General features: G+C 36.5%; 3 protein-coding genes across 4 annotated transcripts; 1 reads left to right on the top strand and 2 right to left on the bottom strand.

Moving 5' to 3' along the window:
* The first annotated feature begins 577 nt into the window (after positions 1-577).
* LOC126797140 (sulfite exporter TauE/SafE family protein 3-like) lies at positions 578-3335 on the top strand. Its single transcript, XM_050523816.1, has 11 exons — positions 578-733; positions 1159-1318; positions 1443-1643; positions 1738-1802; positions 1903-2031; positions 2098-2184; positions 2287-2337; positions 2455-2676; positions 2826-2919; positions 3016-3156; positions 3250-3335. Exons 1-11 carry the CDS (start codon positions 578-580, stop codon positions 3333-3335), a joined length of 1392 nt encoding a protein of 463 aa, XP_050379773.1.
* Positions 3336-3693: 358 nt separating this feature from the next.
* Positions 3694-6147, bottom strand: LOC126799853 (cytochrome c-type biogenesis CcmH-like mitochondrial protein). 2 transcript variants are annotated; one of them, XM_050527117.1, is made up of 5 exons: positions 6004-6147; positions 5663-5827; positions 4485-4616; positions 4138-4386; positions 3694-3766 (listed from the first exon to the last, which is right to left on the bottom strand). In XM_050527117.1, the coding sequence occupies exons 2-4, from the start codon at positions 5804-5806 to the stop codon at positions 4183-4185; spliced, it is 480 nt and encodes a 159-aa protein (XP_050383074.1). In that variant the 5' UTR covers positions 5807-5827; positions 6004-6147; the 3' UTR covers positions 3694-3766; positions 4138-4182. The 2 variants fall into 2 exon arrangements, with proteins under 2 accessions (XP_050383074.1, XP_050383073.1); XM_050527116.1 differs by lacking the exon at positions 3694-3766 and having other exon boundaries at positions 3928-4386.
* Positions 6148-6810: 663 nt separating this feature from the next.
* LOC126798159 (probable plastidic glucose transporter 3) lies at positions 6811-14518 on the bottom strand. Its single transcript, XM_050525020.1, has 16 exons — positions 14381-14518; positions 13808-13952; positions 13540-13645; positions 13369-13436; positions 13149-13281; positions 12400-12499; positions 12186-12298; positions 11953-12046; positions 11203-11356; positions 10969-11112; positions 10776-10849; positions 10151-10239; positions 9731-9845; positions 8630-8814; positions 7480-7564; positions 6811-7150 (listed from the first exon to the last, which is right to left on the bottom strand). The coding sequence occupies exons 2-14, from the start codon at positions 13896-13898 to the stop codon at positions 8632-8634; spliced, it is 1464 nt and encodes a 487-aa protein (XP_050380977.1). The 5' UTR covers positions 13899-13952; positions 14381-14518; the 3' UTR covers positions 6811-7150; positions 7480-7564; positions 8630-8631.
* Between the last annotated feature and the right edge of the window lie 4424 nt (positions 14519-18942).

The raw sequence follows: 18942 nt of genomic DNA, 5'->3' as shown, positions 1-18942 counted from the left end.
TCACATCTACTGTAATGTTACAATATGTTCATGATATATATATATTTTTATTAATATAAAGTTTATGTTCATGTTGATTATATAGTTGTGCTCTTACCTTATCCTTTGATAATATATAACTCCAACCTTTTGTCATAGATACAAAAAACATGCCCCTAGATATTCATGTCTCTTTGAGAATTCACTAAGTAGTACATTCTGAGCTCTGATTTCTTATGCTGAATTTGTTTTGAGCCCATAGGCCACCATTAATGACCACCAATTAGTTGTTGGGAATCAATGCAGTTAGATATGAAATACCAGTAACATATAGATTCAACCATCAATGATCTATGACTAATGTAGCAACTGGGAAGAGCCAAGGACAGACAGACAGCCTCATTTATCAAGCTTAATGTCATTAGAGTCACTTGAATATTGGATGTCCTGGAAGCCAAATCAGCTCCCAAATCAACCCAGAAACCAAACAGCAAAAACCCAAGAATCTGTCTCTCCACCCCCATGCCTATTATGAAGCTAGAAACTTGAATAAGCTTTACTTCATTGGGTAGAAGAAGGGGTTGTGACTTGTGAGAATATGCCTGCAAGTAAAATATGGTGGGGTTTGATAGGTTTGCTGGTGTTGCTGTCAATATCTGCAGTTTCAGCTTCACATAAAGAACTGGAAGAGCCACAACAACCTTCACATCCCAGTGATCATCATCTGTTGGGTACTTATAAGCATCTCTGGCCTGTAAGTCCAATTCTTTTCATTTTATCTTTGTTGGGGCTTGCAAGTTTGTCTTAGTGTATTAAGACCCTAAACAACTAGTAAGTAGAAAGGGGCTAACCGGCTATATGTAATAGTTTCTCACTTCCTCTGTAATTTTTTTTACATCCCCATAGTTTTATCTGCTGTGTTAGCTTTTGTTCCTTCTTTCTTGCTTTCCTATACGAGAGCCATCAATTTTCAATCTTGTCATATTATTAACACTCTTCTATCATAGTAGTAGCATGTGACAGCTCTTAGCTAGACAGATTTATAGTATATTATCAGCAAAAGTTAAAAAGACAAGAACTCATATTCAATTTATATAATGCAATGCACATAGTAATTACTTGGTAATATATGCTATATGGTAAAACAAAATTAACTTTCTTAGAGATGTCATGCTGCAGGAAATAAGATTTGATTGGAAAATTGTGGTGGGTACGATAATCGCATTCCTTGGGGCAGCATTTGGGAGTGTTGGAGGTGTTGGTGGCGGTGGCTTTTTCATTCCAATGCTCACCCTCATCATTGGCTTTGATCAGAAGTCAGCAATTGCAGTATCCAAATGTAAGTACACACTACACAGAATAACATATTTTGGTTAATGGCTAGTTTAAGACTAATTTTTGTGTTCTACTTCTGACCAGTGTGACAACATTATGTTTAATGTTGCTTGTTTCTGGATACTCAGGTATGATCACAGGAACATCATCTGCTACTGTGTTATACAACTTAAGGCAAAGGCATCCCACACTTGAGCTTCCCATCATTGACTATGATTTGGCACTTCTCTTCCAGCCATTGTTGGTGCTCGGAATCAGCATCGGTGTTTCATTGAATGTGGTTCTCTCGGATTGGATGATCACTATTCTACTATTCGTGGTCCTCCTAGGTAACGACATTTACGTATCTGATATGTAATTATCCCTTCTTTACAGCCCTCTGAAACTTGCCTGAGAGGTCACTAACTTGGTGATAATATGCAGGGGTTTCAGCTAAGTCATTTAACAAGGGTGTTGAGGCATGGAAGAAAGAAACTATGACTAGAAAGGTACTCTTACAACTCTGCCCACTTGTTTTGCTGATTGATTATACATTATGGTATATATTCTTGATTTATCTGATACTGCACCTTACTTTATTACCTCTAGACTATACTGGGTGCTTCAAGACAGTTCCCATCAAATGGGGAAGGTACTGAAGATGTTGAAGCCAAAGGTACTTTAGGAGATCCAAACGGCCACACCCTTACACAGGCGAAGAAAGCTAAACGAGTGCAGGTTAGATCTCTGAAGCTCAAACTATATTATGTATAGCTTCTGGGACTGACTTCTGAACGTTCCTAGGTTTCTATCCTTGATAATGTTTGCTGGAAGGGACTTGGGGTTGTAGTTGCTGTCTGGCTCATGATACTTGGATTACAGATTGCCAAGGTTCTATAATCAACTCTAGTAGCACATGTATAAGAAGATTTTTATTTGGATTTACATGCACCAACAAATCAGATTATTGACTGAAATTCACTTGATTGGCAGAGTTATCAGACAAAATGTTCGGTGACATACTGGTTGACAGACATCTTACAAGTAGTACCTTCCATCCTCTTCGTCTTAAAATGTTAAACTCACTAGCTGCTGGAAATGTATAAACTACAAAAGACTCTTCTAACGATTCTTTTTCTTCACTCTCTTTGTGAACTTCAGATTCCGGTGGCCGTGGGAGTAACTTCATATCAGGCAATGAATCTCTACAAAGGGCGGAGTGTGATTGCATCGAAGGGAGAAGAAAATATGAAATGGTCAATGTACAAGCTAATTGCCTATTGTGGCTGTGGGATAGCAGCTGGTATGCTTGGTGGCTTACTTGGTCTTGGGGGAGCATTTCTGTTGGGTCCTATATTTTTGGAGATGGGAATCCCTCCTCAGGTGATCGATCAACTCACATTCAAGTTCATTATGAGCCTTAAGTATGTGTTAAGCTAATATGCACATTCGTAGAAACCATGCATTCTTTTTGAAGTTGTATCTGATGCCTTGATCAACTCCTAAATCGTGTGTTGAAAACTTTCATATAGGTATCAAGTGCCACAGCCACCTTTGCTATGACATTCTCTTCATCCATGTCCGTTGTTGAATACTATCTCCTTAAACGGTTCCCAGTTCCTTATGGTAACTCTTTTAGCCATTCATTCAGCTCTAAGTTATTCATGAATGAGGGCATTATAATCTGATACATATCATTTTTCACTGCAACTTCTATTCTAGCTCTCTACTTCGCTGTTGTAACTACTGTTTCTGCATTTGCGGGGCAACATGTGGCCGGAAAGGTGGTTAAGAAATTAGGAAGAGCTTCTTTGATTATCTTTATCCTGGCTTTCACAGTTTTCGTGAGTTCACTAACACTAGGTATGCATCGCCGTCGCTTACAATTTACTGGTTTTTTCTTATCTACATTTAAATGTTTACTTTAACGATTGGCTTTTGTTCGATTCTAAACAGGCGGGATCGGCATAGAAAACATGATCAGGAAGATTGAACACAAGGAACCTTTGGGATTCCAGAACATCTGCACTTATAAAACCTAAACCAGTCTTATGACCCTTTAGCGCAAGTAATTTCTCTATATATCATGTTAGCCAATGAACTCTCGAAGTAACCCTCATTTTTGGAAAAAAAATGAAAGTATTGGTCTCTCAAAGTCTAACCAAATTAATGCTTTCAACGGTATTTGACTTAATGAGTTTTTCTCTCATGATGCATGAATAGTTGGCCAAAGGGATACTTAGTACGAAGTAACTGTGAAAGCAACTTAACCATGACATACAAAGACTTGCAATATGAGAGCAGATTGTACAAGAAACCGAACCTCCGTAAAGAAGTTAGAAAGAATTAACTACTAACTGTGATGATTTCAAGAGCAAATTAGTTCCCAAGAATGCGAAATTAAGCTACTCCTGAATTTTGATAATTTAGCTTCACAAACAAGTCCTTCGCTCCTGGTAAAAGTAGGTGAAATCTGTGGTAAGAGGATATTGGGTGGAAAATTCAGTTCAGACTTCAGAGAAGTTGAACAAATTTTGAGGCAGACAATTAGAAAGTTCCAATCAAAACAGGAAAACGATTTTTATGTAACAAAGCAATCTAAACAAGGCGTCAATTGATCAAAACGTCAGAATCTACATGTTACTTGTCTAGCTATAGTACGAAGTCGAGAAAACAATTAACATTCTCATGGCAGAGAGTTTGCACGACCAAATAACTTTGTTATGAGAGTTTGGTCGACTAATATAATCCATAACAGAAGTTGATTTACATCTTGGTGAACAGCTCACCCATAGTTCAAGGTGTATTCATTAAAGTAAATCTAATAAAAACGGGTATGCTCACCCATAGTTCAGAATAATATCGGCAAAGTCTATTGAAGACTAGTCATCATTGTTCTCTCCACCTTCTCCACCATGACGAAGGTATATTTCCTCGTGAAGGTGGTGGTGTGAGGAGGTCTAACATGGTTTGCTTCTCATTTGGGGTCAGTGGAACACCTCTAATAAGGTTCAAAGCCATGACGTGGACGTTAGTCCTTTGTCTGTGCTTCTTATAAGCCCAAATACCTGCAGCAGCACCAGCAACAACAAGCTGTTTCCAGAACCCAATAATAAATTAGCATAAAATAAAATTTTTGAGAACCTATATATAAGTTTTATGGCTTTCTATCAAATACACTTCCAACTCACTGGTGAAAGCCATAAGCCTGCAGTCTGCAGATCAAACTTTGGGGCATAAAGTACTGTCTCCCCAAAATCGTCCTCAAGCTTCTTGTAGATCTCCTTGTCACTCTTTCCGGCATGAATCTCATCACGAATTAACTGCACAAATATGAAATGTTAATCAACCGCAAAATAACCATTATTTTACAAAGAGTTTTTTTCACCAACAGTCCCTCAACTCTGGTGTACCTACCAATGTGATACCTTAACTCTTAATCGTACCAATGTGATACCCAGACTCTAGTATTGCTATCATTGAAGTACTTCCGTCAGTTTTTTTTCAACTTCTCCGTCATCTTGGTGACGTGGCAAGTACGTGAGACCCACAAAGAGAGTTAAAAGACAAAATTAACCCCATATGAGAGGAGTAATGTTTTTCCCGCCCTTTACCTTGAGAAAGACACCAACAATTCCAATTTTGGCGCCAATTTTCCCTCTCTACTCCTTAATTTGTGTCTCTTATCTAAACTAAAGAACTACCACCAACCAGTCGACCACAATCTGATAAAACCTAGATCAATCTCATTTTCTATTTGTACCCTAGCACTTGTTAAACTAACAGAATAAATATAGAAATTTATATGGAACATCTCATTTCCACAATCTCATAAGAATATAGAAAAGCATAACTTAACGAAATTCAAATACATGTTTAAGTACCACGTCACCAAGATGACGGAGAAGTTGAAAAAAACTGACGAAAGTACTTCAATGATAGCAATACTAGAGTCTGGGTATCACATTGGTACGATTAAGAGTTGAGGTATCACATTGGTAGGTACACCAGAGTTGAGGGACTGTTGGTGAAAAAAACTCTTTTACAAATGGTATATTATGATTTATACAAAGAAGTTGGTGGACTTGCTGGAAATCTTTCTTGAAAATCAACCAAATCAAAGCTCTTCTACGCACACCTCTTCCTATGTGCTTAACAACATATTGAATTATTGATAAACTCAAACAACTCTCTTCAAACCACTCAAATCATGCCCTTCCTTGAAACCTCTCTATGATACAAATTTTAATAGTTCACCTTATCCAACATTTGCTACTTGCTACTTACTAATACGATGTTCAGTGCAGATAATCATAAGGGCAAGTAAAGATGCATCACAAACTAAAGCAGAACCCAAAAAATGAAGTACCTTTCTGAGAAGAATGGCAATATCAGCTTGTGAGTCTTCAATGGACTGACTCCCACACTCAGTACACCTCACATTGTGACTGATATTTCTAGCGCGGGCATCCACCAGCTGAGTCTTCTTCACAGGGTCCTCCTCGCTCCCCATCTTGCCTTAACCTTTCAAACCCTATCACAAAAAACGCATTTTCAGGGGTTTGAACATTGCAACTCTCAGTGAGGCATTTTATCAAACACTTGGTGGGCACAACTTTAGTAACTACACGCCCACCGACGGCATGCAAGAGAATCAAGCTCGTAGTAATCACAACTTCACAAATTCGAGACATGAGAATCGAAACTTACGGGGAATGTGAGTTTGAATTGGTGATCACTGATCAAGAAATTCGCGGAGCTTTGGCCGAAGCTAACGCTATCGAGTAAAAAGAGCGAAATATAGAAAGGTTGATGATAGTATATGCGGCTGCAACCAAGTAACGTGTTGTTTAATAATTGTTTTTTAATTCAATAAAAAAAACCCATCCGATATGTGTTGGGCTTGAAATTTTCGTGCGTGTGTGTTTTTATTTTCGACCTTAATCTTGGTCACACCATGCATGACTGACAACATCACAACTTGTTCAAAATTATGTAACGAGATTGTAAGTGGTGTAAAACTGTACTGAAACTAACACAGTATGACAAATGGTAATGGAAAATGAGGCTCTATATTCATTCGATGACCATCTATTACTAACGAAGTCTTGAGAAAGTGTTGCACACTTGCCCTGCAGAAGCACTTTTAATCTGCTTGCATCATGAACTCTATTAGAATCCATTTCAGGATTCATACACATCTGAACTGCATTCTCTGTGAGCCAACGGTTGTGTAGTATAAAACTATAAATAACAGAAATAAACACCATAGCTAAACTCTTTCTCACTTGTGCTTCCCCCCTGAGGCGGCGGCGTTCATTGCAGTCACTGGAGTGACACACTCACGCATACCTGCTTCAATCACTTCCCTACAAGTATGACAGCAAAGAATACAATTTGAATTTTAATGGATTCTCAAGAGAGCAGGGTGTTCACCCAAATTGCTAAAAACAATTCAAATGTCTCCAAGGTCAGTGGGTCTGATGAAACCAAGTCTCCAAATGGTCAACGTCAGGGTGTTCTTATAAGTTGAGGGACAACACTGATGTCAGTTATTCGGTCCATATAATAACATAGATGCTTTTTTTTTTGAACCAGTTTATGACTATCAAATATATTTTTTCCAAATTCAGGTGCTAGCATTACATTAGTTGTATGTTTCATTAGTCTAAGACAACAATGTGCTCAAAATACAAATTCTCTAAGAATATACACAAGCCGTTCAGGGTGAGCACTTGACATCCAGTTTCCAAGTTCCCAAGCAGTTCCCCAGTTGCATGATAATAACTTCGAGTTGGATTGGGGCGGGCATACACGATTTCAGAGTCTCCTTACTACCTTATTGTGCATTATACCCCTGCAATTGAACATCTGACTTCAGATAAGCAAAAGAGCAACAGCTTTTACAGGACACCAATAACAACTGACAACTTTAATCCGAAGCTCTATTCGGCCTTGACATCTGAATTTACAGTATTTGTAATGCTTATAGGGAAAGTTAAATGCCTGACCCACAACCAATTAAATATCAACTTTCTGTGGCCACTCACTAGAAGTTAGAATGAGACTAAAACTAGTTTGTAAGGAAATGCAAAATAAAAATTTTAAGCAACAGAAGTAAAAACTAGTTTATGTGAGACGTGTCTCAAGAAGAAAACAACTCAAGTCAGCTTAATATAGCAATACCTAAGGGAAGTAGTGGGCTTGGATTCCATCAATACAAAAGGACTTCAGCTTTGTGTAAACAAGTAATCTAATTTTGTTGAAGAACCTACAGAGACAAAGCAAACAATAAAAGGTCTGAAATTAGTTTTTCCCACATACATCACATGAAAGATATTAATTTTACTGGACTTATAATTACATATTGTACCAAAGTCACATAGCATGCAAACACACCACACACTTCACTGACTTCAGTATGGTCATAATACAATTCAGATGGGTGTTGCCCCTAAGAGATTACCGTGCATTATTAATATATATATATATATATATACGGATTTTCTCAGCTAAGGAGGTCCGCACCAATGATTTTGGTGCGGATTTCCATCTTTTTACCACTTTTTGATCGAATTTTGTCATCTCCACCGTCTAGTATCTATATAATATTGTGTAGATCATCTCTACAAAATTTCAGCCAATTTGGTAATCGTTAAGGCCCTCAAAATCGAATAACAAATGGACGGACCGAATTCTGTCGAACCGTTACCGTTCATATTTTTAACAGAAAAACACAATTTTGAGTGACTTAAAGATTACCAAATTGGCTGAAATTTTGCAGAGATGATCTACACAATATTATCTAGATACTAGACGGTGGAGATGAGAAAATTCGATCAAAAAGTGGTAAAAAGATGGAAATCCGCACCAAAATCTTGGTGCGGACCTCCGCAGCCAAGAAGGCCTATATATATATATATATATATTATCATGCAAATAGGTTTTTGGACTACCACTTCTCAAAGTACTTGCTATATGCTTGCTTGCTATTTGAGCAGTTGAGCTTCCCCATTGGTATCTATCAAATTGATTTTTTTTTCTTCTTTTATTTTATGTTTCAAGTCAAGTGAACTAGAATATAATGGAAGTGTTACATCAAGTTGATTTTTATGTTTGAAGAATTAAATCAAGTGAAGCTAGAATATAGTGAATCGGTAAACTGCCAGAACTAACACAAATAACTCTAGATTCCAGAGTTACAACATAGCAGTATGCATTATGAAGCAAATGCTAAATTAAACTCATTTTTGGTAGTAACGCGAACCAAAACCTTTTTCCCAACTAATCTTTCCACAACTAACAAGATTGGTGCAAAGAATAAGGAAGTTAGTACCTTTACTGTGGTGGAATAAGTGCAATTTCAATTTCTTGGAGTGACTTTCCTTTTGTTTCCACTACATATCTCTTCACAAACATCACAGCCAATGCACAAAATGTACCAAAAATTGTATACAGAAGTTGTGGCCCGATTTTCTCCAGCAAGGGCAAAAAGAATAGACCAACAAAGAAATTTACCACCTGTTGCAGACAGCCATATATGTGAGATGACATTACATTACATAAATGTGAAAATGAAACTATAAGGGCTTGCCTTCTTCTATCTCATTATGTTGGGGATCGAGATGAAAACAGAGATGATGTCAAAGCCTCAATCTACATGCATGTTTTTTTTTAATTTCTTTATGTTATTTTATATAAAAAAATTAGGTAGGAAGATCTTCTTGAGCGATCATGAGACTTAAAAAGTGGAAATATGTCAAATACATAACATCTTGAAAACTACACATATAATTAATAAAAAGGCAGACACCATGAGAAAGTATTTTAAATTAGGTCTACTTAGTTGGAATTATTTCAAAACAAGGGACCCAAGAAGGAATTATGTCAACATATCACTTGTTTATTATATGCATCACATTAACTTCAAATAAATCCTTGCATGTGTAACTTCAATCCATGTGAAATGCATCCTATTACGTCAAATGCGTTGTATCTATTGTTTCTTTCATCAAGCTCAGCCTTCTCAGATACAAACATTTGTTCAATTACTCAATCCAAATGTAGCTTAGGTGCGTAAAGAATGTTATATCTGCTTCAGTCAATTTATATCACCTCAGCACCTTGGCATGTGAAAATAAAGGGAATCACTAGAATAGCTCATCTCTGTTTCCTTATTTATAAGACTGTCTTGATTCTTGAAGTTAAGAAGTACAATAGTGTTGATCAAGAACTGGGGTTGGCTGTTTACACTAAACTTTTAAGATTTCTATTTCTTGCATATAATTTCATGACTAAGCATAAATAACCCTTTTAAAAAAGTGGTCATCATGTAGCATAGTTTGTGTAGTCAGAAAGCTGGTCTTATCTCAGCTCCCATAATGAAGAAGAAAGAGGTTCAAAAACCCAAATTAAATGTAATACAGAAGAAAATTACCCAATGCACAGCCATGCAAACTGCCATGGCCTTTGCTCTAATGCGGCTAGGAAGAATTTCTGATAGGAGAAGACTAGGCACTGGACCAGCTCCGAGAGAAAACATTAAAACAAACCTGCATAATCGATCACAAAATTCAGAATTTATATGTGAATTTATTTCAGAACTTATGCTATTAGCTATATGATGTCTTATAGTCACGTAAGCGTTAGATTTCAATCTATATAGATGACTGGCATACTGACGTGTATATACATTTATAATCCTAAGGATCTGAAAGACTAATTTTCAAAAGTATCTCAGCCCAATCTTTTCATATTTTAGACCAAAGAAATAAGAAGCTTCTGTTTATTATTTAGTTCTGTATTTGTAGAATTTTTTTAAAGTTCTTTATGAAAGAATTGAAGATTCACTACTCACAGCAGCATGCCACCGACAGATAGACTCAGTGCTCCAGACCCTGATGTAAAAGAACTTGCTCCACTTACTTGAAGACCCAATGACACTACCTAAACCAAGGAATATATATATCACTGGTCAGTTGCATACCAATATTCTAGTCATGTAAAAAAAATATAAATAAATAAAACAACTACAGTAGAAGCAAACGCAATATTGGCAGATGATGGACCCTACCTTTGGAACGACTATTTATAACTATCCTCAACAGTGTTTATTTAGATACAACATAACGCATTATAACAAAAGCCAATCAACAGATAAAAGACCTAAGAATGACAAAATGGAATATTTTTGAGGACAAATTCAAAATACAACTACTGGCTTTGACTTCTTTGTTTCCCTTTTCCATAAATGAATAAGCATCAACTCTATTCAAGTTTACTTTTGAGTTAACGTTTCACCACATTGTCATCAATTGAAATTCAAATAGAAGATCTACTTAGAAAATTTCCCCAGACACAATATCAAAAGTGACATTGACACGGTGCATATTTCTGTTGCACAGTGAAAAATATGATGTGGGTTTTGCTAACATCTCAAATTAGAGCCTGAATTCCATAATTAAGGTACCTTAGGAGCTTACCATGCCAGTAAAACTTCCAAGAAGAAGTACTTTTCTCCCGAGCTTATCCATCAATATCATTGCAACAACTGACCCTATAATAGTATAAAAGAAAATGAAATGAAAACAAAAAGAGAACAAGCACATAATCAATTTATAAACAAATATACAGACATAATCTCAAAAATAAGTAAAAGATTTAACCCAACCATACCTGATAGATTTGCAAATCCTACACATACATTTGCTATATCTGAAGGAATGCCGAAAGTTTTAAAGACAGTTGAGGAGAAATAGAATACAGCATTTATGCCTGACAGCTGTTGTAAAGCAAAAATGGCAGACCCAATGAAAACCACTGCAAAATATGAAGGTATAAGGTAACCATGGAGAATGAAGCACAGAATTGTCTTATCTTAACTAATGTACAACTGAATAGATATTATACTTTTGAAATGGCGGCCATACAGTAGCTCTGAGAACTTTACTGTATCCAATTCATCCCCTCGATCACTCTTTGACAATTCTGCCATTGCCAATTTAACATGTGGTCCTCCTAGTAGTTTCTCGAATGAAGCTTCAGCTTCAGTTGTTCGTCCTCTCTGAACCAAGTCAGAAAAAACTGTTATCTCAAAGGTGAGCTAAAACAAGTTATATAATGGCTGCAAAGAATTAGAAGAGGTGGGAGTAAATGATGCGAGTTCTTATTATCCTTGTATAGTTCATCTGAGATGCGGGTACACATGATTTAGATAAAACAAAGCATATCTGAGATACAAAGAGATCTAAGATAGTTACACCAGAAAGCAATTTTGAGCACTAACATTAAATCTTCCAATCAGAAAATATTTGATACTTAATCTACCGAAAACTACAGAGAACAAGCAGGAAATAACAAGCAACTGGAAAAGTTCAGATCCGTTCATACACAGATCACTGCCAACCTAAGTACTAAAATAAAAAGTGGATTAGGATATCACACACAACGTAGGCAAGGCACAAAGGTACGTTCATACCATTTACATTTATTATATATTCACTTCTACGGCAGGAAAAAACTAACAATTTGTTATTATCTATATTTACATATCACGATCCCAATAGACGTCAACCAAATCAAAAGACCAACAGATAGGAAATTAATATTGATACACATAACACTAACTTGACCAACTTTAAAAATCTGCAAGTAGATAACCTTGAAAAGCCAATGCGGACTCTCTGCACAGAACTCCATGCAAATAGCAAGCACTGCAGCAGGAACAGTAGATACCCAAAAGCAAACCCGCCACCTAAGCATCGATAATATTGATACAGAAAATAGTACTTTAGACGATCATCAGGAAATACGAAAGATGCTTAGAAAAAGAAGACTTGGAACAGTAAAACACAAAGTTTCAAGATTAGTATCACCCATTAATTTTATCTTACCAACCCACTATATCTTTGGCTGGAACTCCAATAAATAAAGCCCCCATCAGTCCGAGACATGTAGCAATTTGTGTGAAGCTACCAAAAGTACCCCTTACAAAAGCTGGCGAAATCTGCTTGTGAGAACAAATTATTCTTAAATGCGTAAGGATAGAGCTAGAGACTATGCTGTACCAGCAAAAAGTTGCAGAGAAACCATAAAGATGAGTATTACCTCTGACACATAAAGAGCAGCAACAGGAGGACCAATGCCCATCCCAGTTCCAACAAATATCCGCCCTAAAATCATGCCCCATAGGCTGTGAGTTGTTGCACTGCAAAGTCATATAGGTTCTTCAGTAAAACCACAAGTTGTTAGGCAAAGGATTATGTGAATTGCCCCTATTCCCTGATTGTTATAGATGTATAAGAATTAATAATTAATTTGTAAGCAAACACTTCTATTGTAAAAACGTGCAAGAGAGAATGGTACAAGGGCGGAACAAAATGACGGCCTTGGACCATGAAAGGGTGCCATAAAGTGCTGATAATTGTGTTCTTAGTAATTTGTTAGATTGGTTTTTAATAATCACATTCACAATGCGCACCTAAACCCCACATGATTTCCTTCTGCTGGTTAGAAGTAATCCTGCTGGTAGTCTTGCTTAGCTAGACAATTTAAAGTGAAAGACATGCAAAAGCTGCTCATATGCAATTCATGATTTCTACTTTGAAATGTAGTTTGACGTTTAGGGTGGACATATAATGTAATGGTTTCAGTCTCGCATTCATCTAGTTTCTTCTACCTAGCAATAATCTACACCTGTAATATGACAGTTCATTCTTTAATTGGTCTATGTTTCCTCAGCAACTTTACAATGATATAAATCCAATTTCTGTCTTCGTAATTTCATTTTTCTTTGAAATAAATCAAATAATCAGTTAGGCACATATGATACTGTCACAGATCAAAAATGAAGCTACCTCATCGACGCACCGATTATCATCGGAAGCGCACACAGCTGAAATGCCCTTCGATGCCCGACTCCATCTAGAACCCAGCCACTGAATAGAGATCCAACAAAAGCCGCCCCTAAACACGTACTCACAACTAAACCTGCATAGACAAAAGAAAAACATGAGATTAGATTATGACATGCATTTAGCTAAGAAAAATATTGGAAAGCCAAATATTAGTAAGTACCCTTAGCGAAGGGATTCCCACTGAAGCCAAGGTCAAGAGAAATACTATCTAGTGTCTCATTTACCACTCTGCATTAGCAAAAGCCACAGAAGAAAATATCATTAAGTTAGCCTAAGACATAAATGTGAAAATATAGGCAATTTTCTCTAATCCTCAGGATTAAGCACTTACCCGAGATGATAGCCAAATAAGAAAGAAGAAACAGCTGCTACAAGCATATGAGGCAAAGAGCGCCTCCATGAAGGGTTGCCAAGATCTTTGCCGCTCAATAGACGTTCTAAAACCCACACGAGAAATCAGCCACAACAAAATCTATGATCACCCAGGCTAGTTGCATTTTCAATCACATTACTAAATCTCAACCTAGCAGAAAATGGTAAAGCAATCCAAAACACAGCACAAAATTATAAATTGCTGAAAGATCAATGGGAAGAAGTACCTGTGTCTTCTTCTCTATCATAAGCATTAAAGTAGTCCTTTGACGTGACACGCTTGTACGCCGAGTAGGCATCAACGTGACGACCCCGCATAGCAAACTTATAGAAACCTTGTCCAAGGCTCGACACAGAGAACTTTCCAGCAGACTGCAAACACCCCCCAACATTAACATATTAGTTTCTAACCAATTCAAATTAATACTCCTCTATCCCCAAGTTGTGCATCATCAATCTGGACATCTAAACTCCGCCAATGCCGAATCAGCATCAAAGTGTAAAAAAAAGAAAGACTCTTTTGCAATAGATCCAATAATCCACTGGAATTTCAAACATGCAAGCATACAAATTTTGAAAACTGATTGAGAAAACCAGATCAAAATCCATGAAGAATGAAAATGAGCTTAAGATGTCAAAACGGCAGCCGTTTTCTTCAGGTAAGCCAAGGAGAAAACTCACCATTCCCTTCAAGACAACAAGAAATGAAATCTCGGAAGAACTTAAAACAACATTCTGGGAATGCGCTTCATACTATCTATATAAACTTGAGAGAAACAGGGAAAGAGAAAGAAGAGCACCTGTGGAAAATGCGGAGGTTGGAAAAGGATCTGACAGCGACGGAGGAGGGAGAGAGATTGAAGACGACGGACGGAGGGAGGAGGAGGGCCTTGTCTGAGCTGCTGTGAGAGACAAGGAAATCTAAGCGAGCATTTCGAAACCGTTCCTGTTTATTAGGAGACACTGTGGGGTCCACGCTAACGTGCGCCTGGGGGACTATTATTTAATTTTAATGTTTATGGGACTTGATTTATGATTACGTAAAGCGACACGTGGTCTCTGGATTTGGAGTTGGGTGCCTAAGCAATTGCGGGTTTATTGGATCCTCTGTTTTGCCGCGCATGCACTCAAGTCCTTCCCATCCAATAAAGTGCCGACACTTCATGCAAACCTCTTTCACATTTTTTTTATCAATCTCATTGACATTTTGAACTCATTATTATCTATACCAATGAAAATTTTGCTTCAATTTTCTGCACTCGCTAAGCAGTAGCAATAAGCCAATAACGAAGTTATAGACACTGGCGGATCTAAGATAAAAATGTCACCTAAGCTAATTTCATGGACATATAAGATTTTATGAGGTGGGCTACAATTTTGGCCGAAGGCTAAATTTTTTTTTTTTTCAGATTTACAATATGGAGTGTATGAAGTTCATATAATTAAAAGTAAATTAAACCTAAATATTTCTACAATTCCGTGTAATCTTAAGTTCTTAACTAACTCACATGGACAAATATTTAATCTCTAATTCGGCAATTCTCTAACATACCACCAAATTTCAGATTTTAAATTTCCAATCATTCCAAATCGATAGTTTAACTAACAAACTCATATACCAACACTAATTTCCTACAATCTTAACAAACTCAAATAGGAAAATAAAATAATCAATCTTTGATCATAATCTATTCAGCTATTCAGTATTACAGTAGCAAGACTAACACATTAACACCCAATTTCATATAATCATATTCCAAATTTTCAATAAGATATGTTTAACCAACAAAGTGAACAAATCTATATACCCACCAAATTTCAGAATCTAATCATTCTATAATCAGTATTTGATTCAATTTTAAAAGAACATAGAAGAGAACTGGAGAATAGCTAAACCTGTGGATTATATAGTAGAACGGTAGAAGTATAGATGAAAGCAGAGAGATCTCGTACAATCGGTGGTTTAATTTTTTTTTTTTAAATAGATGGTTGAATTTTTTTTTTCTGGACTGAAATTTCACCTGGGCTCCAGGGCTGGATATGCCCCTAGTTATAGATCGTTTGTGAACAACTAACGAAACTAGTTAGTGTGCACAATTGATCAACTCGGTTGATCTATACGTACACAGTGACTTTGATCATACAAGATAAAATGTTATTATAATATTAAGGCATTGATCACGGACTAGTACGTACATTTTTTTGGGTCAATTAGTATGTACATTCTAACATGATATATGAAATGATTGAAATCCGAATATCCTAATAAGTCTATCTCTAAGTCTCTAAAAGTGAAAAATCATTTTCAAACAACACCTAACATATGTATCAAACAGTTATATATTTTTCGCAGCATTCTTGTTCTTGTTTTATCATTTCTAAAAATTCATGAGGAATATCTCGTTCGTTTAGATCATAAGGCAAAAACACATGACAAAACTATGAACATTTTGTCATAAAAATAATATCAAAACGAAACATAGCCCAATATCTCAACAAATACCATAAACAAGACTGAATTTGTAAAACCAAAATGCATGCCCGTTTGCATACTTGCTTTGATTGAACTAGTTGTTCATCCCTATGTATGATCGTTTTCCTTTCTTTTGCAGCATCAGTAGGTCCGCCAAGAACATATTATCATTCTCCAATGTAACCCCACACTTTTCTCGCCTCAATAGCCATTAGTAGCAGACGCCATCATGAAAAACAAAGAAACAGCCTCCCTCCTTTCATGTCCACTCTACAGTGTTTCTCGTAAGCATTTTATCGAACACCTTGCATGCACAATCCAAGTCCCCCATTCAGCATACAAAATGAATCAAAGAACATGCCCAATAAACACATTGTTCCTCCTAAACACATCTTCGAGAAAGCCACCATGTACAGTAGCACTAGAGTAACAATTGACCCATTGTTGGTTGTTCGTCGAACGACCAAGTCAAGGCTAAAGTGGTCACGAGCTTGGTGCCATCAGAGGGTCTGTGGCTGAGGCAAAGCATCGTCTTATGATTAGGCATTCTGAAAAATGACATTTATAACCTTTCAAATTGGTATAATGAAAGACAATGTAGAAGTAGATGACTTGTTTTGATTTAGAGCTAGCCAAACTAGGAAATGACTGGGAAATACAGACATGCAGAGTTTCTTAGGAAAAATTAAGCACAATCATAAGTGGAAAGTTAGTGCTCCACAATAGTTAGTGCTTAATTCACTTTTTACTTTTTGATATGACCACATTTGATAGAGAGAGCTTAATCCTGCAACAGCCTCTAAATAACTCAAGCCATTTGCATCTAGGAACTTGCATCAACCACCATACAGGCAGTCAGACTGTTTGAAGAGCACATAGAAATCAAAATTGCCAGGAGTTAAAGGAATTGTGTATATTAAGATCCAAGTCTTTTTCATAATACAATATTATCTCTTTACTGCCAAACTTGAAGAACCAGTAACTAACTACTCACAACATCAATTCAATCCTTAGAAACAATGTGAACCAAAGTTCAGCACACCTGCCGCAGCACCTCGCAGTAAGATAGTTGGCCAAAGCCAGGCAATTCTAACTCCAAAAGTTCTTATGCCTTTTTCCAATAGTTTCAAAAAGCTAACTAAGTTCATGAGGTGCATGTCCTTTCAGCCAGGATACTCAACTCTCCTGCAGCTGCTTGTATAATTGCATGACACCAAATTTCAGTTTTCTTTTGCATTTCAGTTGGAATTAGCACTTGATAATGCTGATATTTGGTAATAAATCACTTAGGCTCTAGATGCATACAATACATTTTGCAGCATATATAACACGTTGTAGGCTGCAGCAACCAGTAAACTCTGAGATACAAAGGTTGGCCTAAAAACCGATTAAGTTATTTTTCTATATGGTTTATCATAATTATTCATGTTTGTATGAAAATGAATGACAAAGATTTCCCTCATTTTCATAATGATATAGTTGCTCATTTTCTTGAATTCTTTGTTTTCTTATGTACTTGAAAAGGATTACATAGAACGCTAGTCGATTTGGTTGAAACTCGGCGTTATCCTTGAGACATTCTTCAGCTTTGGCTTCAAAGTGTTCTTGTGATACGTTTACATTTACATTCAGAAAACAAGTTATGGAGAATTGTGGAATTAATTGGTTTGAAAAATCAATCTTGCAAGACAACGATATATGTACTAATGAACAAGACATACAATCTCACATATTCATGAGATACTTACATTCCAATAGGATCAATTTCCATAGAGATATATTGGATTCAACACATCTATAATTTTTTAATAAGATCATCCTAAAAACCAAACTGTGTGTTCATCAAAATAATGTCCAAGGAGCGACTACAATAAATAAATACATCAAATTGATGACGTATCGTGAATAAATGCCAGCCTAACCCAAAATTCTCAATCTACTGACAGTTCATGTGCAATTTTCATTCATTTTAATCCAACCAAGGTTAACGTTGTAAAAAAAAAGGTTAATACTTGACTTATAAATCCAAACTGTTAAACATAGGGACACGTGTTGAACTTTCATTGGCACAGAGTGTTTTTTTGGGTCTGTCACAGAGAGACACTTAAACGAAGCTTTTAGAGTCGTAGGTACTAGGTAGTCGTTGCATTCAGGTTTGAAATTATATAAACGAAGCAATTGCTCCAATAAATGAATTTAAAATTGTTTGGATTTCCTTCCACCACCGTGGTCCGCCTCACCACCACCACCACATGGTAAAATCATCAAAGCTTTCCCCTTTCCTTCTCTTATGATTTGATTCAATTGATTCGCCCACACGATCTTTGATTATCTTCTTCGATTCATATCTATGTTTTTGATTTTGATTTTGGTTTTCATTTCAATTTCAAGATTCATATATTAGCAGCGACGGGTCTCGATTGTTCAATTTGTCTGCGGTTTTGATCATTATTCTGTGTGATATGATCTCGATTGGGCTGTTTGATTTGTTTCGGTAAATTAAGGTGCGTTGAAAACCCTAAAATGACGCATGAAAAGTTTGATCATTGTTCTCTGTTATTGTTACTGAAATTGTTGCCGTTTAATCCTTTCGGTTAATTCTGAAAGTTTCGAAAAGAGTTAACAAAAATTGGTCCCTGAAAGGTTTGCCTATAAGATTTAATAAACCATATTGTGGAAACATGTTGCCAGTGATTTTTCTGCTCATTTTGAAAACTGAAATTGTTGCCTTATCGGTTTACTTTAAAGAAATTGTTGATATGTGGGTGCAATGGTCCCGGTAAATACCATGAATTGTTTCAAGGTTGTTGCCTGATCGAATCCTAATGAGGGTATTCAAATGTCCCGAAAGATATTGTTGGTGTGGGATGCACAATGGTCCCAGTAAAT

This window comes from Argentina anserina, chromosome 6 (genome assembly GCF_933775445.1).
Source record: "Argentina anserina chromosome 6, drPotAnse1.1, whole genome shotgun sequence".
NCBI classification, from domain to species: domain Eukaryota; kingdom Viridiplantae; phylum Streptophyta; class Magnoliopsida; order Rosales; family Rosaceae; genus Argentina; species Argentina anserina.
The sequence above is the reverse complement of the archived record's forward strand: the minus strand, read 5'-3'. Positions and strand labels throughout refer to the sequence as shown.